The sequence below is a fragment of the Cyanistes caeruleus genome, chromosome 5 (assembly GCF_971803275.1).
Source record: "Cyanistes caeruleus chromosome 5, bCyaCae1.hap1.1, whole genome shotgun sequence".
In the NCBI taxonomy this organism is placed as follows: domain Eukaryota; kingdom Metazoa; phylum Chordata; class Aves; order Passeriformes; family Paridae; genus Cyanistes; species Cyanistes caeruleus.
In genome coordinates, this window is record NC_141705.1 from 1,901,872 (window position 1) to 1,925,339 (window position 23,468).

The 23,468-nt window shown below is 59.3% G+C and overlaps 1 protein-coding gene across 1 annotated transcript in view; it reads right to left on the minus strand.

The window, feature by feature from the left end:
* The window catches only part of HSPA12B (heat shock protein family A (Hsp70) member 12B), an 18,707-nt gene extending 5,442 nt beyond the window's left edge, over window positions 1–13,265 (minus strand). The window contains exons 1-8 of the mRNA XM_086887938.1: window positions 13,087–13,265; window positions 10,469–10,526; window positions 7,136–7,236; window positions 5,240–5,364; window positions 4,408–4,594; window positions 4,020–4,124; window positions 3,614–3,730; window positions 928–1,099 (exon numbers count right to left, since the gene is read on the minus strand). Coding sequence (XP_086744064.1) covers window positions 928–1,099; window positions 3,614–3,730; window positions 4,020–4,124; window positions 4,408–4,594; window positions 5,240–5,364; window positions 7,136–7,236; window positions 10,469–10,511 — 850 coding nt within the window. The 5' untranslated portion in view covers window positions 10,512–10,526; window positions 13,087–13,265. The remainder of the gene's footprint in view (window positions 1–927; window positions 1,100–3,613; window positions 3,731–4,019; window positions 4,125–4,407; window positions 4,595–5,239; window positions 5,365–7,135; window positions 7,237–10,468; window positions 10,527–13,086) is intronic.
* Between the last annotated feature and the right edge of the window lie 10,203 nt (window positions 13,266–23,468).

Genomic DNA, 23,468 nt, shown 5'->3' on the forward strand with positions numbered 1-23,468 from the left:
AAAGCCGCCCGGAAGAGCCGGGATGAGCTGGGAAAGGTGGGGTTATCCTGGGATATTTTTGGCTCGTGGATAATTCCTCATCCTCGGGATCAGCGTGAGTAACCCTGTAAATCCCACGGGACCCCCAAATCTCCATCTGGAGATCTCCATCTCAGTTGTGGGGCTCGATCCCAGCTGGGAAAACTGGGGCTGGCACAGGGATCCATCCATGGGGGACAGTCCCTGGAGGTGGCCCAGGGACACGGGGTGGTGGCCTGGGTGGCACCGGTGGGGGACACGGCTTGGTGGCTTCTGGGAAAGCAGGAAAAAATGCCCTGGATTTGGGGAGGGGGGAGTGGGGTCTCTGGGAATGGGGTTTCCGGGAATGGGGGTTCTGGGAATGGGGGGGGGGGGTCTCTGGGAATGAGGGGTCTGGGAATGAGGGGTCTGGGAATGAGGGGTCTCTGGGGCTGAGGATCTCTGGGAATGGGGGTGTGAGGATGGGAGGGTCTCTGGGAATGGGGTCTCTTGGGACAGGGGGTCTCTTGGGACAGGGGGTCTCTGGGAATGGGGTCTCTGGGGACAGGGGGTCTCTAGCAATGGGGTTTCTGGCAATGGGGTGGTCTCTGGGGTTATGGGGTCTCTGGGGTTATGGGGTCTCTGGGAATGGGGTCTCTGGGGACAGGGGGTCTCTAGCAATGGGGTTTCTGGCAATGGGGTGGTCTCTGGGGTTATGGGGTCTCTGGGGTTATGGGGTTTCTGGCAATGGGGTGGTCTCTGGGGTTATGGGGTCTCTGGGGTTATGGGGTCTCTGGGAATGGGGTCTCCGGGGATTTCCCCAGCCGCAGCAGCTGATGGACCCTGCAGATCCGGCATGCAGGGCCAGATCCCATTCCCTGCTCCTCCAGGCCCCGGCCCCATCCCGACCCCATTCCCTGTGCCCCTCACCCTGCCGGAAGCTGGAATCGATGGGGTGGGGGCGCTCGGCCCCGTTGGCCGGGGCGCGGCAGCTGAGCTCGATCAGCTGGTGCAGCCGCAGCTTCCGGCAGTAAATGGAGGCGGCCTCGGGCTCCAGCGCGATCAGCAGCTGCTCCGGGGTGTCCGGGGACACCAGCCCGGCCTGCGGGGACACGCGGTGACAGGCCGGGCAGGGAACGGGGACCAGGGGCTCTCGGGGCGTGTCCACGTCCCCTCGGTGTTCACCCGGATCTGGGATTGTGGAATGCTGGAGCGCCCAACACTCGCCAAATGTCGGAATGTTCACCCAAAAAGTTAACTGGCCAATCAGCCCCTCAGCCCTGAGAGCTCAACGCAAGCACCCAAACAACCACCCAACCCCACATCCTGCTGCAAGTACACCCACACAACCAACACCCTCACCACCCACCCAACCACCCACCCAACCACCCACCCAACCAACCACCCACCCAACCAACCACCCAACCAACCACCCAACCCCTCATCCTGCTGCAAGTACACCCAACCAACCAACACCCTCACCACCCACCCAACCACCCACCCAACCATCCACCCAACCAACCACCCAACCAACCACCCAACCAACCACCCAAACAACCACTCAACCAACCACCCAACCAACCACCCAACCCCTCATCCTGCTGCAAATACACCCACCCAACCACCCAACCAACCACCAAACCAACCACACAACCACCCACCCAACCATCCAAACAACCACCCAGCTCCTCATCCTGCTGCAAATACACCCAACCAACCAACACCCTCACCACCCAACCAACCACCCACCCAACCAACCACCCAACCAACCACCCAACCACCCACCCAACCACCCACCCAACCATCCAAACAACCACCCAACCCCTCATCCTGCTGCAAGTACACCCAACCAACCAACACCCTCACCACCCACCCAACCAACCGTCCAACCCCTCATCCTGCTGCAAATACACCCACCCAATCACCAAACCAATCACACAGCTACCCAACCAACCAAACACTCACCCAACCATCCAACCAACACCCAACCACCCATCCAACACCCAACCCCTCATCCTGCTGCAAATACACCCACACAGCCAACACCCTCACCACCCAACCAACCAACCACCCAACCAACCACCCAGCCCCTCATCCTGCTGCAAATACACCCACCCAACCACCCAACCAACCACCAAACCAACCACACAACCACCCACCCAACCATCCAAACAACCACCCAGCCCCTCATCCTGCTGCAAATACACCCAACCAACCAACCAACCAACCAACACCCTCACCACCCACCCAACCACCCACCCAACCCCTCAGCCTGCTGCAAATGCACCCAGCCAACCACCAAACCAACCACATAACCACCCAACCAACACCCTCACCACCCACCCAACCAACCATCCAACCCCTCATCCTGCTGCAAATACACCCACCCAATCACCAAACCAATCACACAGCTACCCAACCAACCAAACATTCACCCAACCATCCAACCAACACCCAACCACCCATCCAACACCCAACCACCCACCCAAACACCCAACCAAACACCCAACCAACCAACCACCCAACCAATGACCTGGCCACCCACCCAACCACCCAACCACCCAACCAACCCAAACAAACACCCAACCCCTCATCCTGCTGCAAATACACCCAACACACCACCCAACCACCACCCACCCAACCACCCACCCAACCATCCACCCAACCCCTCATCCTGCTGCAAATACACCCAACCAACCAACCAACCAACCAACCAACCAACCACCCATCCAACACCCAACCACCCAACCAACACCCTCACCACCCACCCAACCACCCACCCAACCCCTCATCCTGCTGCAAATACACCCACACAACCAAACAAACAAACAAACAAACAAACAAACAACAACCCAACACTCTCACCACCCATCCAACCACACAACCAACCAAAGACCTCACCAGCCAACCAATGACCTCACATCCCAACCAATGACCCATCCCATGACCTGACCACCTAACCAACCACCCAACCAATCAACTGCTCAATCATCCAACCACTCAACCAATGACCAAGTCAACCAGTGAACCAGCCAATGTCCTGAACACCAAAACAACCAACCAACCATCCAACAACCAAACAACCAACAACCAGCCAATGACCCGAGCACCAAACCAATCACCCAACCAACAACCACCTGCTCAACCAACCACCCAACCAGTGACCCAAGCATCAAACCAACCATCCAAGCACCCAACCACCACTCAACCAACCAACCACCACTCAACCAACAACCCAAAAAAACCAGTGCGCCAACCGCGCAACCATATCCAACCACCCAATCACCCAACAACTTTTGGTCGGTTTGGGTGGGAGGAGACCTTAAATACCATCCCATTCCCACCCGTGCCATGGGCAGGGACACCTTCCTCTATCCCAGGTGGATCCAAGCCCCAGTGTCCAACCTGGCCTTGGACACTCCCAGGGATCCAGGGGCATCCACAACAAATCTGGGAATTCCATCCCAGCCCCTCCCCACCCTCCCAGCCAGGAATTCCTTCCCAAGATCCCACCTAACCCTTTCCTCGGGCAGTGGGAATTCAGTTGGAGGGAGGAAGGGGATACTCCAGAGACCACAACTCCTTTGAGGGTCACCACCCTCCAGAGCCCCCCCACCTTGTAGGCCGCTTCCCGCATGAACTGCTTGGCCGGCTGCTTCCAGATAGCCGGCACGGTGAGGACCCAGCGGATGGCATCGTTCTCGGGCAGGGACGGGCACTGGTCCTTCAGCTCCTGCCAGGGGACAAGCAGGAGTGACCCCTGGGGGCTTCCGGTCATGGAATGGTTTGGGTTAGGAGGACCTTAAATCCCATCCAGTCCCACCCAGGGACACCTTCCACCATCTCAGATGACTCCAAGCCCCTATGTTCAACCTGGCCTTGGACACTTCCAGGGATCCAGGGGCAGCCACAGCAAATCTGGGAATTCCAGCCCAGCCCTTCCCCACCCTCACATGGAATGCGTGGAGAGGACACAGAGGATTCCATTTGGGAAGGAGGGGGAGGGATGGAGATGGCCCCACCTGCACCGCGTGCTGCTTGAAGAAGCGCAGTGCGTGGGCGAACACCTCCAGCGCCGGCATCTTCTTCCCGTTGACAGCTTCCAGCTCAGTTTTCATGGTCAGATCCTGCAGGGAACAGCAAATGGATCACCCGAGGGGCTGGGGAGCGGCTGGATCCATCATAAACCTTGGGAATTTGCTCATCCCCCTGAGCCAACCACAACAGCTGGACCTCAGGCACCTGAAGCTTTGTGCAGCCACATCCACCCACCCTGGAGCATCTCTGATGGCAGAACCTCGAATTCGCGCCCTAAAATTGGCTAAAATGGGGGTTTTTTTCCCCAAACATTTCAATTCCCAACCTGGCCAGAATCCCACCGGGAACATCAGGATGGGGGCAGGGACTCACGCTGGTGCTGTGGATCTTCATCTTAAACTTCTCGAAGTAGAACCACTCGCGGGCCTCCTCAGGGTCCAGGTCGTGGTAGTAATCGCGGGCGGTGTAGCCGAAGCTGTGGAATGTCCCCTCCGGAGTCAGCAGGAGGCTGGTGGGGGTCTTCTGGTTGGCCACGCCCGGGTCCCCCCCTTCCCATTTCCTGCAAAGAGGAGCCGGAGCCGGTGAACTTCCAGGGAATGGGTCCTGCCAGGTTTAATTTGTTACTATGGGCGTGGTCTGAAGGACCTTAAAAGGTCAAAAAGGAGGAGGAGTGATCCTGCTCCATCCTCCGAGGGATTTCATGGAATTCCAGAACGGTCTGGGTTGGGAGGGACCTTGAAGACCACCCAGTGCCACCCCCTGCCATGGCAGGGATGCCTTCCACCATCCCAAGTGGATCCAATCCCAGTGTCCAACCTGACTTTGGACATTCCCAGGGATCCAGGGGCAGCCCCAGGAAATCTGGGAATTGCAGCCCAGGCAGAAATTCCTTGCCAAGATCCCAGCCCAATCTCCCCTTTCCCACTGGAAGCCATTCCCTGGCTCCTGGCCCTGCAGTCCTTGGCCCCAGTCCCTCTCCAGCTCTCCTGGAGCCCCTGCAGGGACTCTCAGCATTCCCTGCATTTCTCCCTTCTCCAGTTGAACATTCCCAGAATTCCCAGCCTGTTTCCAGAGCAGAGGGGCTCCAGCCCTTGGAGTATCCCCATTCCACACCTTCCACCAACCCAACTTCTGACCATTTTGGGGCCATAAAAGTCCTTTCCCTGCTCCAGGAGCAGTTCTGGGGCCTCTGGCAGGTGCTCACCTCATCATGTGGATGGCCTCGGGATCGCTGGTGAAGCTGAAGGCGTAACCACTGGAGGTGGTGCCAAAGTCGATGGCCACCACCACGGAGAAGGACGGGGTCTGCTGGGAACGCGCCTCGCTCCGCTGGAAGGCAAGGAATGGGATCAAGCACTCAGCTGGGGCTGGCTGATACCAAAAAAGGAGTAAAAACCCCAGGAAGGGGTTCATTTCCCCAGGATTTTTAGGATTTTTCCCGGATTTTCACCCAATTTGGTGATCCCCTGATGGGTGATTCTTCTTCTTACACATTAGGAAAAGTTTCTCCCGTATTCCACGGGGTGGCTGCAGTCATTCCCAAAGGCAATTCCGATGGGACACAGGGATTTGGGCAACCCTGGAGAGGGATGGATGCCCATGGGAGCAGCCAGGGTGGTTGGGGGGATCCTGTTTTTATTTTGCTGAGCCCCCCTCATTTGGACCCTGAAATCAGAGCTGAGATTCCCGAAAACCTTCCCTGTGTCCAATCTCACCTTGTCCCAGGTGTCCCCAAGGATCCCCCAGCTGAAAATCCCCCTGGCCCAGATGTTTTGGGATGTTCCCACCGCTGCTCCCACACTTTTCCTGTCCCTGTGCTGTGTCCCTGTCCCTTCCCTCCGGGGCTGTCCCCTTGCCGAAGCAGCCGTGAGGATGTGACAAGGCCCCGTCCCCGTGTCACCACGCGAAGCTGAAAGCCTCGTTAACTTTTAATGTCCCCAGATTTGATAAGTGCGGACACGAGCTGGCCGGGAAAAGCGCCGGGATCAGCAGGGAAGAGGCGACTGGCGCAGGAATGTGCAGTGACAAGGAACTCCAGGGAGGATCCAGCTCTGGAACGCGGCCTCCCACACCCGGCAGCTCCAGAGGAGTGCGGGAGTTTTGTGGGGTTAAACTTTTCCTGGTGGGTCATTCCAGAGCTGGAAAACCCCTCCATCCTGAAAATCCAGTGGATAAAGGTTATAGGGATAGACTGAGCCATCCTGTGGGACTGGGGGTGACGGAGGCTGGACTGGGAGGGGAGGGGGAGCAGCAACTGGGGAAGGACCAGAGGGGGAAAGGATGAAGGGACAGATGCCAGCTGCCTTATTGGGACCCCACAGTGGCTTTAATGGGATCCCACAACTGCCTTACTGGGACCCCACAGTGGCCTTACTGGGACCCCACAACTGCCTTACTGGGACCCCACGTGGTCTTACTGGGAACCCCACAACTACCTTACTGGGACCCCACAGTGGTCTTACTGGGAACCCCATCCAAACCTTACTGGGATCCCACAACTGCCTTACTGGAACCCCACAGTGATCTTACTGGGATCCCATAATGGCCTTACTGGGACCCCAAAATTGCCTTACTGGGACCCCAAAACTGCCTTACTTGGAATGCCACACTGACCCTACTGGGGCCCCCAAAACGGCCATACTGCGACTTCATAATGACCTTACTGGGAACCCCATAATGGCCTTACTGGGACCCCACACTAGTCTTACTGGGACCCTAAAGCTGCCTTATTGGGACCACACACTGGCCTTACTGGGAACCCAAAACTGCCTACTGGGAACCCCATAGTGGCCTCACTGGGACCCCAAAACTGCCTACTGGGAACCCCATAGTGGCCTTACTGGGATCCCACAATGGCCTTACTGGGAACCCCATAGTGGCCTTACTGGGACCCCAAAACTGCCTTATTGGAAACCCCATAATGGCCTTACTGGGAACCCCATAACAGTGTTACTGGGATCCCAAAACTGCCTTACTGGGAACCCCACAATGGCCTTACTGGGATCCCATAACAGCCTTACTGGGATCCCACAATGGCCTTACTGGGAACCCCATAGTGGCCTTAATGGGACCCCGATGGTCCTACTGGTCCCGCACTCACCGGTGACTGGGAAGGCGTCAGTGGGGCGATGCTGCAGCTGTCGTGGGGTGTCCCCGGGGAGCCGGGTGGGGACGGCGTCGGGCACCGCTCGCCGTTGGCACCTGGGGACACGAACGGGTGAGTCTGAGTGACCCCAACGCCCCCAGAGAACCGTCCCCAAGGAGAGGCCACACGGGATATCCCGACAGAGATGGATCCGGGTGGGAAAAGATCTCAGCCCTTCCCAAAGACCTTTCCCCAAGGAGAGACCACACAGGACATCCTGATGGAGACAGATCCAGGAGGGAAGGGATCCCAGCCCTTCCCAAAGACCTTTTCCCAAGGAAAGACCACGCAGGACATCCCAATGGAGATGGATCTGAGTGGGAAGGGATCCCAGCCCTTCCCCAAGGAGACACCATGCGGGACATCCCAATGGAGACAGATCCAGGCGGGAAGGGATCCCTGCCCTTCCCAAAGACCCTTCTCCAAGGAGACGCCACACAGGACATCCCGACGGAGACGGATCCAGGGTGGATGTGGTGGTGGAAGGGACAGAGTCACTGTGGGGGTTCCAGATGTGGAGTTGATAAAATCATGGAATGGTTGGAGCTGGGAAGGTCCCTAAATCCCATCCAGTGCCACCCCACCCATGGGCAGGGACATCTTCCATTTTCCCAGGTGGCTCCAACATGGCCTTGGACACTTCCAGGGATAGGGAAGCTGCTCCAGGCCAGCAGCTGGAATGTTTGGAATGTCAGTGGGAATGGGGGAAAACTTGGAAAGAGGGAAAGGAAGTGGCTGTGGTTCAAATCCATGGAGAACCAGCGAGGGAGGGTGGGTCCAGCTCAGACCCCCAGCCATGCTCCAGAACATCCCGGTTTTCTGGAGACCCTGGAAACTCCTGCGTGAGCCTGTGGTGATCCCAAACCTGGGGGTGGGGACCTCAGGGATCCTGGGCACAGAGGATTTTCCCCTCCTCCCGGAGCCACCAGCCATCCCTGTCCCCTCCAGGAGCAGAATTCCAGCCCCGGGGACACCCGATGATCCCACAATCAGGATGGGATGAGCCCCAGAGTTCCCGCCCCACACCAGGAACACGGGGCTGTTCCTCCCGCACTGTCCCAGGCATCTGGCTCCAATTAGCAGCCAGCATTAATTAATCACCGCCCACGAAAGAGCCGCTGGACCGGCTCCAGCTGGAAGGAGCCGGGGGAGCTGATGGAGCGGCTTTCCCAAGGGAATGGGATGGGGTGAAGTGTTGGGAATGGGGTGCAGGGTCTGGGCGGTGACACCGAGGAGATGAAGGGACTGTCGGCCCCAAAACCTGGGCTTTGGGATTGCAGATCCTACTGGGAATCTGCCGGGATCCTGCCGGGATCGGGGACGGGTGCGGGGATGAACAACGCCCACCCCAAGCCGGGCTCCGGAGAGATTTGGGAATGGAGGAGGCTCCATGGTCAGAAAGATTTGGGAACAGGAGGAGCCCCAAGGTTGGGCAGTTTTGGGAACGGAGGGGCCCCATGGTTGGAGAAATTTGGGAACAGCAGCGGCTCCTCAGGGAAGAACAAAACTCCATCTCCTCTTTGCCAGAGTCCGGACAAACCCAGCCCAGCTCCCAGCACCACCAGTTTGCACTGGGACATCCACTGGGACACCCTCGGGAAGCTCAGGAGCCCCAGGGAGCGCCCTGGGAATGCTCTGGGATCCCCCAACAGCAGCAGGATTGGGATTGGGATTGGGATTGGGATTGGGATTGGGGCTGGAACTGGGACTGGGACTGGGACTGGGACTGGAATTGGGACTGGGACTGGGACTGGGACTGGGACTGGGACTGGGACTGGGACTGGGACTGGGACTGGGATTGGTCTGATCCCGACTTTCCGTGTCTGGGAAGAGCCACATGACAGTGGTTGTCCTGCCACCCCCAGAGCTGTGCGGGTGACACGTCTGCTGTCCCCTACACCTGCTCCCTAAGTGCCTTTCCCTGTATCCGTGCCTGTCCCATAAATATTTGATCCCGGACAAACGGGAACGGTCTCTCCTCTGCCTCCGCGTGCGACGGAGCCGGGGGAGCGGTGACCCCCCCGGGGGGCTCTGGAGAGCTTTGGACATGAAACCTCATTCCTGTGGAAAAGGATCAGGGTCGGGGGGAGGGAGGGGAGGAGTAATTCCTGCCGCATCCTCCGCATGCCTGGATTTGGGATGGTGGGATGAGGTTTGGGATGGCAGGATCAGTTTTGGGATGTCGGGATGAGGTTTGGGATGGTGGGATGAGGTTTGGGATGGTGGGATCAGGTTTGGGATGAGGTTTGGGATGGCAGGATAAGGTTTGGGATGGCAGGATCACATTTGGGATGACGGAATGAGGTTTGGGATGATGGAATGAGGTTTGGGATGGCAGGATCAGGTTTGGGATGGTGGGATGAGGTTTGGGATGGTGAGATGAGGTTTGGGATGGTGGGATGAGGTTTGGAATGAGGTTTGGGATGGCGGGATCAGATTTGGGATGATGGAATGAGGTTTGGGATGGTGAGATGAGGTTTGGGATGGTGGGATGAGGTTTGGAATGAGGTTTGGGATGGCAGGATCAGTTTTGGGATGGCGGGATGAGGTTTGGGATGGTGGGATCAGGTTTCGGATGGTGAGATCAGGCTTGGGATGAAGTTTGGGATGGCAGGATAAGGTTTGGGATGGCGGGATCACATTTGGGATGGCAGGATCACATTTGGGATGACGGAATGAGGTTTGGGATGATGGAATGAGGTTTGGGATGGTGGGATGAGGTTTGGGATGGTGGGATGAAGTTTGGGATGGTGGGATGAGGTTTGGAATGAGGTTTGGGATGGTGGGATCAGGCTTGGGATGGTGGGATGAGATTTGGGATGATGGGATGAGGTTTGGGATGGCGGGATCAGATTTGGAATGGCGGGATCGGGTTTGGGATGGCAGGATCAGGTTTGGGATGGTGGGATCACATTTGGGATGGCAGGATCACATTTGGGATGACGGAATGAGGTTTGGGATGATGGAATGAGGTTTGGGATGGTGGGATGAGGTTTGGAATGAGGTTTAGGATGGTGGGATCAGGCTTGGGATGGTGGGATGAGATTTGGGATGATGGGATGAGGTTTGGGATGACAGAATGAGGTTTGGGATGATGGAATGAGGTTTGGGATGGCAGGATCAGGTTTGGGATGGCGGGATCAGATTTCCTCCCACAGCTGGTTCCGGTTACCCCAGTGCAGGAGCTGCAGAGGGGACACAGTGGGGACAGCAAGGGACACGGAATGATCATCTGGGGGGGCCCAGGGGACATCTCAGCCAGTGCCACCCCCCTGGGGACATCCTTACCCATCCGCAGGCTCTGCATCCCGGGCTCCAGGAGCATCGCCATGGCCTCGCTGCCCGCCTGGAAAAGGAAGGGACAAAATCCATCCCTGTGTCCCCTCGGCAGCCTGGGGTGGCCACGGTGTCCCCTCAGTGTCACCCCAGCCTTTCTCCCCCCGCAAAAAACGCACCGGGGATGAGGCTGGGATTTGTAGGGTCCGCAGGAGGGGACCCCAAATCCCAGCTCACAGCGGGGTGTGGGAGCGGCTGTCCCAGTTTGGGCCACAGGCGATTGTCACCATCCAGGGTGTCCCCGGCTGTCACAGCCGCTGTGGGGACAGGGACCCGAGTTCCCGTCACCCAGCAGGTCGGACAGATGTGCAGGATACAGATGTGCGGGGCACAGCTGTGTGGAAATCGCTGTTCCTGCACATTTCTCACCAAAACCCTTTTTTTTGGAGGGGTGGGGTTGGGCTTGTTTAGGAAAAATCCCGATTTGTTTTCCTGATGGAAACGCGGTGGCCAAAGGGATCCCGGCTCTTCCCAGCGATTGTGACCCGGCCTGGACCAGCTCCAAATCTTCTTCCCGGGATAACACCTCAGCTCCTGGCTCCCTTCCCGAGGCCACAGCCTCCTGCCACCTCCGAGCCCCCCAGCCCGCCCCGGCCGCTCTCATCCCACAAATCCAGAGGCTCGGGATAGGGCTGAGCTCATCGGGAGAGGCCTCGCCGCGAGCCAAACCCACCCACGAGCCGCCGGCCCCCGCAGCCTCCCCTCTTCCCAAAAAAAACCCTCGGGATACCAGCGGCAGGTGGGGAGGCTTTCCCTGGAATTGGGGGGGGTCCAGCTCTGGCCACCCCGGAGCTGAGGGCGGGGAAGGCGGTGCTGGTGGCCCTGGGGTGACACTGAGGGGGGGTCCTAGGGGTGGTCCAGGGGCTTTTCCCACCAAAATGGGGCTTTTTCCACCAAAATGGGGCTTCCCAGGAGGTTCTCCCGCTCTGGAAATCAGCCCCCAATCCGGGATTTGTGACTTTTCCCAGCTGCCTGGGGCTCGGGTTGTGGTTTGGGATAGGCAGGGATGTCCCCAATGTCCCCAACGCCGCCGTCCTGAGCTCCCACATCCCACGGGGGAGCCCAGAGGGACGCGCCAGCCCTTGGTGGCTCCGTGGCTTCATTCCCTGTCCCTCCATGGCCACGGGGGCTCCAGGGGGTCACTCCGGGCTCTGGGTGGCCAAAATCCTCCTCCTGGCCTGGCAGGAGGTGACCGACAGCCACCTTTGTCCCCAAGGTGCCAGTCCCCCCCCTGGCGAGGAGGGTGGGTGGCCTCAAGCCCCCGCGGTGTCCCCCGGCAGCGGGCGGTGACCACGCTGTTGTCACCCGGGGGACACCGGACGGAGCCCCCGACTCTGGGGGTCCCTCCCAGGGCAGGGTCCCGGTGGCTCCCGGGTTCCCTCCGGCCGGAGCAGCGATTTTGAGGATTTTCCACCATTTCCTCCTCTGCGGGGGCTCACGGAAACGGGGAAAGGAAACAAAGTTTGGGACGGGATCAGGGCGGAGGAGGCAGGAGCGACACCGGGGCGGTGGCACGGGGACACCGGCTTGGCAGGGCATGGTGACCCCACAAACTCGGGGTGATCCCACAAAGCTGGGGTGATTCCACAACCTGCGGTGTCCCCAGAGCTCGGGGTGTCCCCACAACTTGGGGTGATTTCACGAAACCAGGGTGATTCCACAACTTGGGGTGTCCCCACAAACCCGGGGTGTCCCCAGAGTTTGGGGTGTCCCCACAACTCGGGTTATCCCCAGAGCTCGGGGTGCCCCCAGAGCTTGGGGTGTCCTCAGAGCTCGGGATGTCCCCAGAGCTCGGGATGTCCCCAGAGTTTGGGGTGTCCCCAGAGCTCGGGGTGTCCCCAGAGCTTGGGGTGTCGTCAGAGTTCGGGGTGCCCCCAGAGCTTGGGGTGTCCTCAGAGCTCGGGATGTCCCCAGAGCTCGGGATGTCCCCACAACTCGGGTTGTCCCCACAACTCGGGGTGTCCCCAGAGCTTGAAGTGTCCTCAGAGCTCGGGATGTCCCCACAAACCCGGGGTGTCCCCAGAGCTCGGGGTGTCCCCGCGGCACACCTGGGAGGCTCAGGGCTCCCATCCAGATGTGCTGGGACAGAAGGAGCTGTTTGTCCCCACATCCCCTCTGTGCCAGGGCTGAGTGTGGCTTTGGGGTTGGGGACCCCCCAAATCCTCCAGAGAAGCTCTTGGGGTTCCCCGGAGCCCTTTCCTGTCCCCTCGGCCGTGGCTGGGACACGGGAGCCACCCAGGGGTGTCCCCGGCACGCCTGCACGGTGCTGGCACATTGTGGCACTGTCCCTGGGGCGTCCCCCATGACCACAGCGCTGTCCCCAAGGGTCGCAGCGGTGTCCCCCAGCACAGGACACACGGCGACAGCGTCCGAGCGTCCATCCCCACTCCCCCCCGGTTCCCACAGCCCCCCCATTCCCACCGGGATGACCCCGCGGAGTCCTGGCACCCCAAACAGGGCAGAGACCCCAGGGGAAGTGCCACCCTCACCTCGGCCAGGGGACAGGCCCGCTCCGCACGTCCCCAGGCCCTGCTGTCCCCCGGCCCCCGCCACCCCCGCTGGCCACTCACCGCTGTGCGGGGGGACACGGGTTGGGGACCCCTCGGCTTTGTCACTCGGGCTGTGCCCGCCGGGCTGGTGGCTCCGGCCGTCCCCGCCGTGCCCGCGGCTCTGTCCCCGTCGGGGCCCCGCGCAGCCCCCCGCGCTCCGGCTTCCTCCCACTCCCTGTCCCGGCCCAGGCAGCGCCTCAAATTGCAATTCCAGCTGCAGATGTGGGAGCGGGAGCAGCAGGAGGAGGAGGAGGAGGAGGAGGAGGCAGGGCCAACCCCGGCCCCGCCGCAGCGGAACCTCCGCTCCCCGCCCGGCCACGGCCAGCGAGGGGGGACGAGGGTCCCCAAGGGGCCGGGGTGGGGGACACGCCACCCCCGCACCCCCCAGAGTCCCCCTGAAACTGTCTGAATCCATCGGCCGCGTTTGTCGCTGCGTGTCCCGGGTGGCTTCGGCTCTGTCCCCGCATCCAGCCCCGTCCCGAGTCCAGAGCTCGGGATTATCCCGGGATTCTCCTCCCTGGGGTCTTCCCCATTCCCAAAGGGGGATCCTGGATCGGGTTGTGCCAGGAAGCAGAGGCGGGGAGTCCCGGGAATGGGATCTGGTCCGGGATCCCAGATTTGGGATCAGAGCTGGGAGATCCCGAGGGTGGGAGCAGAGCCGGGGGATCCCAGATTTGGGATCAGATCTGGGAGACCCCAAGAGAAGGAGGCTGACAAAGGGTCCATCCTATCATTCCCAAAAATCTCCATAACGGGAAGAATCCACCATGGGAGCCTCAAAAGCACAGGCAGAATATTGGGATGATTCCGATAATTGAGATATTTGGGATCATTGGGATCACCGAGCTGAGGTAGTCGGGAGTGCTGAGACAGCTTGGGATGGTTGGGATAATTGGGATCACTTGGACCATTGGGGTCCTTGAGATTGTCGGGATCTCTGAGATAATTTGGATATTAGGATCATTGGGATCATGGGGATTGGTGAGACCGTTTGGGGAAATTGGGATAATTTGGATCACTGAGATGGTTGGGATCATTTGGATCATTGGGGTCACTGAGATCCTGGGTGATTTGGGATCATTTTGTTTGCTGGGAGCACTGAGATTATTGGAATCATTGGGATCAAGCCCCTGGGATTATTGGGATCAAACCCCTGGAATCATTGGGATCAAACCCCTGGAATTATTGGGATCAAGCCCCTGGCCGGGAATGCCTGGACCTGGAGCGGGATGTGCCAGATGACCGGCGGTGACCACGGGGGTGACACTGGCGGGGGACACCAGGGAGGGGACAAAGGGTCACCTCCTGAGCCAGGAGACCTCCGGACCCCGAAGGGGACAGGTGGGAGCGGCATTTGGGATTTTACCGGGGCTGTTCCGGGATTTTTGGGGGTCCGGGTGTCCCAGCCGCCCCGGCCCCGCCTGGCACCGCTGTCCCGGAGCTGGGGAAGGTTCTGGAGGGGGGGAGCAGGGACAAGGCCGGGGGCTCCGCCCGTGTTTGCGTCCCTGGCGCCCCGACAGGGATGAGGTAGCTCTTTCCGGGAATTGAGGCCCGGCCCATGGAAATGCAGCCGGGACAGGAAACCCGGGATGAGGACGGAGAGCCGGGGCTGGAAGCGAGGCCGGAGCCCAGCCCGGACTCACAGCCGGTGTCCCCCAGCAATGTCCCCCAGCAGGACAGCGGGGTGGCACCGTGTCCCCGAGCTGGGGACAGGACGCGGACAGCCCCTCCCCTCCTGCCCTGCGCTCCCGCTTTGCTCCTTCCCAAACTTCTTATGGATAAACTGGGCCTTCCGGAGCCGGGACCTGCAGCGGGTCTTCATCATCATCACCATCATCATCCCCACCATCGCCTCCCTCCCGGCTGTCCGCACGGAGCTGGCGGATCGGGACGGATCCTGGCACACCGAGGGACGTTGTCCCCAGCACACCGAGGTGACCCTGCGGGGAGGGGGTGCAGCCCCCCGCCCCCCTCCTCTCCCGGAGCTCCGGGAGCAGGGCTGGATCCCACCCGGCCTGGGAAGGGCTGGATCGCTTCCTTCCCCCCGCCCCGCCAAGGGCAGCGCGCCCGCGGGGACGCGGTGCCACCCCAATTCCCACATTCCCGGCTGCCTCTATCCCATAAAAGCTGCCATTCCCAAATTCCCTGCCTCTATCCCATAAAAGCTGCCATTCCCAAATTCCCTGCCTCTATCCCATAAAAGCTGCCATTCCCAAATTCCCAGCCTCTATCCCATAAAAGCTGCCATTCCCAAATTCCCAGCCTCTATCCCATAAAAGCTGCCATTCCCAAATTCCCAGCATCTATCCCATAAAAGCTGCCATTCCCAAATTCCCAGCCTCTATCCCATAAAAGCTGCCATTCCCAAATTCCCAGCCTCTATCCCATAAAAGCTGCCATTCCCGAATCCCCAGCATCTATCCCATAAAAGCTGCCATTCCCAAATTCTCTGCCTCTATCCCATAAAAGCTGCCATTCCCAAATTCCCAGCCTCTATCCCATAAAAGCTGCCATTCCCAAATTCCCTGCCCCTATCCCATAAAATCTGTCATTCCCACATTCCCAGCTCCTATCCCATTCAAAACTTGCCATTCGCAAATTCCCAGCCTCTATCCCATCCAAAATCTGCCATTCCCATATTCCCAGCATCTATCCCATAAAAGCTGCCATTCCCAAATTCCCTGCCCCTATTCCATCCAAAAACTTCCATTCCCAAATTCTCGGCCCCTATCCCATCCCAAATCTGCCATTCCCAAACTCCCGGCTGCCTCTATCCCATAAAATTTGCCATTCCCACATTCCCGGGGCCCCTCCGGGGTCCCCCTGACGGGGATTTGGGGGATTTTGGGGTTGGAAAACCCCGAGAGGTCCCCGGAAAGCCCCGAGCTCGGGGCGGGGGGGGCACCCACGGGCACCACGGGCGGGCCTCAGTTTCCCCTTGGCATTCGTGAGCTCTTGCACACCCGCACAGACACTCACGGTGTTCTTGCACACCCACACACACTCACGGTGTTCTTGCACACCCACAGGGACAGAGCATTTGCACTCCCATGTGTGCACACACGTGTGCCACACCCCTGTGCACACACCCCATTCACACACCCCATTCACACACCCCATTCACACACCCCATTTACACACCCCATTCACACACCTCATTTACACACCCCATTCACACATCCCATTTACACACCCCATTCACACACCCCATTTACACACCCCCCATTCACACACCCCATTCACACACCCCATTCACACACCCCATTCACACACCCCATTTACACACCCCATTTACACACCCCATTCACACACCCCATTCACACACCCCATTTACACACCCCTGTGCACACACCCCATTCACACACCCCCATTCACACACCCCCATTCACACACCCCATTCACACACCCCATTTACACACCCCATTCACACACTCCATTCACACACACCCCATGTGCACACACCCCATTCACACACCCCATTCACACACCCCATGTGCACACACCCCATTCACACACCCCATTCACACACCCCATTCACACACCCCATTTACACACCCCATTTACACACCCCTGTGCACACACCCCATTCACACACCCCATTTACACTCCCCATTCACACACCCCATTTACACTCCCCATTCACACACCCCATTTACACACCCCATTCACACACCCCATTCACACACCCCATTTACACACCCCATTCACACACCCCATTCACACACCCCATGTACACACCCCATTCACACACCCCATTTACACTCCCCATTCACACACCCCATTTACACTCCCCATTCACACACCCCATTCACACACCCCATTCACACACCCCATTCACACACCCCATTTACACACCCCATTCACACACCCCATTTACACACCCCATTTACACACCCCATTCACACACCCCATTCACACACCCCATTTACACACCCCATTCACACACCCCATTCACACACCCCATTTACACACCCCATTTACACACCCCATTTACACACCCCATTCACACACCCCATTCACACACCCCATTCACACACCCCATTTACACACCCCTGTGCACACACCCCTGTGCACACACCCCATTCACACACCCCATTCACACACCCCATTCACACACCCCATTTACACACCCCATGTGCACACACCCCATTTACACACCCCATTTACACACACACACGTGTACACACTCTTTGTGCACACACACACACGCACACACACCCCATTCACGCACCCCATTCACACACCCCATTCACACACCCTATGTGCACACACACACACACACACACACACACTTGCACACTCGCGTGCTCACACGCCTCCACCCTTCCCCTCATGGTGCCCTTCGTGTCCCCTCCCCAGGTGCCTCGGCTTTGGTGACCCCCAGCCCCCCCTGTCCCCGTGTCCCCTCCCCGGGTGTCCTGGCTTTGGTGTCCCCCTGTCCCCGTGTCCCCTCCCCGGGTGCCACTGCCCTGATGTCCCCCTGTCCCCGTGTCCCCTCCCCGGCTGCCCCTGGCAGTGCCCTGGTGTCCCCCTGTCCCCGTGTCCCCTACCCAGGTGCCCCTGGCCGTGTCCTGGTGTCCCCCAGCCCCCCCTGAGGAAGAGGAGGGTGAGGAGTAGGCAGCTGCAAACCATTACCGAGAGGAGGGGGCTGCTCCGGGGGCTGCTCCGGGGGTCCCGCCGGGCTCCCCCGGCTCCAGAGGCTCTTCCCAGCCCCGGGTCAGCCGGAGTTCTCCGGGAAAGGAAAACAAACCGTGAGGGGCACGGAACGGGGTGGGGGCTGCAGCAGCGCCGCCTCTGTGGGGTCCCCAAAGGGGGGGGCTGGGGTCTCCAAAGGGGGGGCTGGGGTCCCCAGGGCCCCCTCCCCGTGCCCAGCTGTGCCCAGATGTGCCGTGGTGTCCCCCTCTCCGCTGTGACAGTCGCCACCTCGCTGGGGTGGGGACCCCACCCGAGCGCCCCTCCCCTCCACCAGGAGCCGGGATTTGGGAATGAAGGAGCCAGGCTTGGAGTGGGGGGCTGCAGCCTGGGAATGATTTTTCCACAGGGATCTTTGTCTCCTCTTGTGAGGGGTTAAATCCAGAAATTCCTGTCCTGGAGCTGAGGGAGGGAAAAGTGACTCCCACCCTGTGTGGGATCCGTTCCCATTGGGATTCCAATGGGAATTGCCACCCCACGGCAGCATTCCCATTTCCCACATATCCCGCTCCCCAGTATCCCCAGCATTCCCAGTATTCCCAGTCCCTCTGCTCCTCCCGCTCTCTGGAGCATCCCAAACTCGGGGATCCCTCCTGGCCGGATGAGGCCACAGGGATTTGGGGAGCCAGGAATTCCCCAGGATCTCACAGCCCCCCTCAGCCACTGCCCACAGCCCCGGCCTCTCCTTGGGGAGGAAAATTGAGGATTTGGGTGGAAAACGGCTCTTCCCATTCTCCCGCATCCCTGCGGCAGGAAAAGGGGGGGCTCCCGCCGCCTCCAGCTGCCAGGACTGATGGTTCAGGTCCTGAAAAGCGTGAAAAGTGCAAAAATGAGGAGCAAAATGCAAAACGATGTCGCAAAGCGGGAACACGGATTGGGAACACGGATCCGGCGCGGATCAGCCGCCGCAATTCCCGCGTTCCCGGCGGTGCTGGAAGTGAGAGCGGTGTTGGGGACATCGATGTGACAGCAGCCGTCCCTGAGTGATGTTAAACACATCCTGCACTTTGGGATCTTCATCCCTATCCCAGGAATCTTCAGGAGGGTGTGGGAGCGGTCAGGAGCATCCTGGACCCCCCACAGCAGCCAAAGATTCCCAAAGATTTGGCTCTGAGCTCTGCAGAGAGGTTTGGGATGGAAAAATGTCCCCGTGTCCTACTCGGTGACATCCCTGGGGTGTCCCCTGGAGCTGGGCACCCCTCAGGGAGCACCGGGATGGGAGAGGATGCTTCAAACATTCCCAGAGAAGCTGCTTTCCCTGAACTCCCCCGCGAGCGCCGGGAGTTCCAAGCCGCGGTTTTCCTGCCAGGATTTTTGGCAGGAACGGCCTTTTCCTGCCAAACTGGGATCTTTCCAACCCAAAGCTGCTGTTGTTGCTCCTCGCACCAAACCTCCCGCGGATGGGAAAAGCCGTTCCTCATCCCACTCTCCGTCCCTCGGCCTCTGGAATCACCGCGCCGGGATCTCCTGGCACCGAGGGGCTCATCCCAAGGATCCCAAGCAGCTCCCGGGGGTCCAGCGGGTGTGGAAAAGGGACACAGCCCCAACCCCAAAAAGAAAATGAGTCCTTGGGTCTGTGGGATGATTTTCCACTGGGAAAATCCCATCCCAGCAGCACCACAGGTGGGAGTGAGGGGGAATTTTGGGAATGGCCCCCTGGAGCTGGGGGATTGATCCCTCAGGATTGGGGCCAGGATGGAGCAAGGGCAGCTCTGCGTCCCTGTGCTCCAGCATTCCATGGTTGGGATCCCCACATTCCAGATCCCGGTCCCATCCCAGAGCTGGGAAAAGCCGGATCCTGGCTGTGAGGATGGAGCCAGGCCATATCCAGCCCCAGGCCTCGGAGCAAAACATTCCCAAGCACCTTTATCACCCCGCACGGAACCTGGGGGGCATTTGGAGCTCCTGGAATGTTCCGTGGGATGCCCTTGGAGCAGCCCCACTGCTGTGGGGTGGTGCTGCTGGGACAGTCCCTGACGGAGCCACACCGGGAAGGACGGAGCATTATCCCAAGGGAATGTCGTGGTTCTAGGGATGGGAGGACGGAGCATCATTCCAAACCAGGATGGGAATTTCGTGGCTCCAGGGTTTGGGAGGATGGAGCATCATTCCAAACCAGGATGGGAATTTCGTGGCTCCAGGGTTTGGGAGGATGGTGCATCATTCCAAACCAGGATGGGAATGTCGTGGCTCCAGGGTTTGGGAGGATGGAGCATCATTCCAAACCAGGATGGGAATTTCGTGGCTCCAGGGTTTGGGAAGATGGAACATGATCCCAAGGAAGTACAGGGACACTGTGGTTCCGGGCTGGGGAGGCTGGAGCATCATCCCAAGGGAGATGGGAATGTCACAGCTCCAGGGGTGGAAGGATGGAACATCATCCTGAGGGAGGATGGGGCTGAACTGGATCCAGGTCTGGGAATCTGGAGCATCATCCCAAACCTGGATGGAGCTGCCCTGGATCCGGGTCTGGGAATCTGGAACATCATCCCAAACCAGGATGGAGCTGAACTGGATCTGGGTCTGGGAATCTGGAACATCATCCCAAACCTGGATGGAGCTGAACTGGATCTGGGTCTGGGAATCTGGAACATCATCCCAAACCTGGATGGAGCTGAACTGGATCTGGGCCTGGGAATCTGGAGCATCATCCCAAACCAGGATGGGACATTGTGGCTCCGGGTGTGGGAGGATGGAGAATCCCCCTGAGGAAGGACGGGAATGTCGTGGCTCCAGGAGGATGGAGCGTCATTCCAAGCCAGGACAGGGCTGCCGTAATTCCAGTTCTGGGAGGACGGAGCATCATCCTGGTGGGGCTGTCCTGGATCCAGGTCCTGGAATCTGGATCATCATCCCAAGCCAGGATGGGGCTGTGACAGCTGGATTTGGGATCCCCTCACGGACAGGGACCTCTGATGGGGAAAAGCAAACCCTGGGATTTTGGATTTGGAGCGATGCCACCGGTCCCTTGCAGTCCCCAGAGTGTCCCCGCCTGGCCTCGGCACTGCGGCAGATTTCGGGAATCGGGAATTAGCGCAGCAGGAGCGGGGCCGTGTCATATCCCATTACCTCGGACTGTTATCGCTGCCGGTGTCGCAGGAATAATTCACATCCCATTCCTCCTCGGGGAGCCCGGCTCGCCCCGGAGCTAATGAGGCGTTTGGGATCAGTGACTCGAGACTGCTCCATCCTGGCCTTCCCAAAATGTAAAAGTCAGGTTTGTGCATTAGGAATTGATTTTCCACTTGGAAGCTCGCACACGTGGGAGTGGACAAGTCTCCGGGATGAGCGGAATCCGACCCAAAATGTTTCCTTGGGGCTGGGCACCAGCTCAGCCTGAAATTCCTGCTGGAATAAGCCCAGGAACTGGGGTGGAAATTGGGGTTGGGGTTTGGGAATCCCTGGATTTTGAGGGCCACAAACATCCCCAAGGTGGAAATTGGAGCTTGGGGTTGTGAATTCATGGATTTGACGGATTCCAAACATCCCCGGGGTGGAAATTGGAGCTGGAGGTTGTGAATCCCTGGATTTGAAGTATCCCAAACATCCCTGGAGAGGAAATTGGGGGAAACTGGGGAAACTGGGGGAACTGGGAGGGACTGGGGGAACCGGGGGAACTGGGGGAACTGGGGGAGCTGTGGGAACTGGGGGAACTGGGGGAACTGGGAGGGATTTGGGACAGGGGGAGCTGGAGGAGAACCGGGGAGAGCAGAAACCAGGAAGACCGGGGCGAACTGGGAATACTGGGGTGTGGAACTGGGCGGAGCTGGGAGATCCAGGGTGTAATTGGGAAGCCTAGGAAGGAGGGAATGAGGGGATTTGGGGCAGCCAGAGGAGCCGGGAGGAGAGGCAGGAGCCCAGCGGGATCCGGGAGGAGCCGAGGGGAGCCGGGAGCCGCCCAGCCTCACCGGGGGCCTCGTTCCCACCCCTGTGCCAAAGCAAACATTTCCCTGGCGCTGCCTGGAGCCGCGTTCCCAGGCCGGGGTGACCCTTGGCCGTGGGGACCGGGAGGGGTGGGGAGAAGGGCAGAATTCCACACCTGCCACTCCCCCTTTGGAAGCCCGGCGGATTCCAGCCGGAGGGAATCCAGATGTTCGGGGATCCCCAACATCTGTCCGGGGTTGAGAAGCGCCAATGGAGGGGGACCTCGAGGATGTCCCGCTGCTCCCGGAGCATCCCAGCAGCCGGAATTCCCGAGTTTTTCCCTCGGTTTGGAAGCCCCAGAGCGCTTCCCAGTCCCCCCAGCCGAAGAAAAGCAGTCTGTGTTGACTCAGGTGCCAGGGGGGTGTCACCGCGGTGTCCCCGCCGAGCCCAGATTTATTTGATTTGTCCTTTTCCTTCAACTTTTCACGCCAGGAAAGGGAAGGGAGGAATGCGGGAGGGGCTGGAGGGGAATCGGCCCCATCCCGCAGCGCTGCCTCCTCTTCCTCCCGCTCCTTCCGCGGCCGCCGCTCCATGATGGGAAATGGAAATGGAAAGGTTTCCCAGGGAATGTGGAGTTTTGCCCTGGATTTGGTGTCCCTGGCACAGCCCGCCACAGGACGAGTGATTTATTCCCACTCTTCCCATCACTGTTTTCCTCTCCCACAGCCGAATTCCCGGTTATCTCTCCGGCGCGCCGCCCATACCACATTCCTCCTGGGCATGGAATGAGCCGCCTCCCGCTCCGCCCGCCCCGGGAATGAGAGCTGGGACCCCACGGGACCCCAAGGGAAGGGCTTTGTCCCGGGAAGGTGCTGGTCCCAGGAAAATGCGGGTCCCAGGAGGATGGTGGTCTCAGGAGGATGTTCATTCCCAGAAGGATCCTGGTCCCCTGGAAGGTTCTCATTCCCAGAAGGATCCTGGATCCTCTGGAAGGTTCCATTTCCCAGAAGGATCCAGGATCCCATGGAAGGTTCCATTTCCCAGCAGGATCCCGGATCCCATGGAAGGTTCCATTTCCCAGCAGAATCCTGGTTCTCAGGAAGGTTCCCATTCCCAGAAGGATCCTGGATCCCCCGGAATGTTCCATTTCCCAGGAGGATCCTGGATGCTCTGGAAGGTTCTCATTCCCAGAAGGATCCCGGTCCCCTGGAAGGTTCCATTTCCCAGACGGATTCTGGTTCCCCCAGAAGGTTCCATTTCCCAGGAGGATCCTGGATCCCCCAGAATGTTCCATTTCCCAGCAGGATCCTGGTCCCCAGGATAATGCTGGCCCCCCGGAGGATGCTCAGTTCCAGGAAGGTTCCCATTCCCAGCAGGATCCTGGATCCCAGGAAGGTTCCCATTCCCAGCAGGATCCTGGATCCCAGGAAGGTTCCCATTCCCAGAAGGATCCTGGATCCCAGGAAGGTTCCCATTCCCAGGAGGATCCTGGATCCCAGGAAGGTTCCCATTCCCAGCAGGATCCTGGTCCCCAGGAAGGTTCCCATTCCCAGCAGGATCCTGGATCCCAGGAAGGTTCCCATTCCCAGCAGGATCCTGGATCCCAGGAAGGTTCCCATTCCCAGGAGGATCCTGGATCCCCAGGAAGGTTCCCATTCCCAGGAGGATCCTGGATCCCCAGGAAGGTTCCCATTCCCAGGAGGATCCTGGATCCCCAGGAAGGTTCCCATTCCCAGGAGGAAGCCAATCCCCAGGCACAGCCACCCCTCCCTCCCTGCCCAGGAGACACCCACAGGGTTTTCCATCCCTTTGTACCCTTTCCCTGATTTTCCATTCATTTCAGCTTC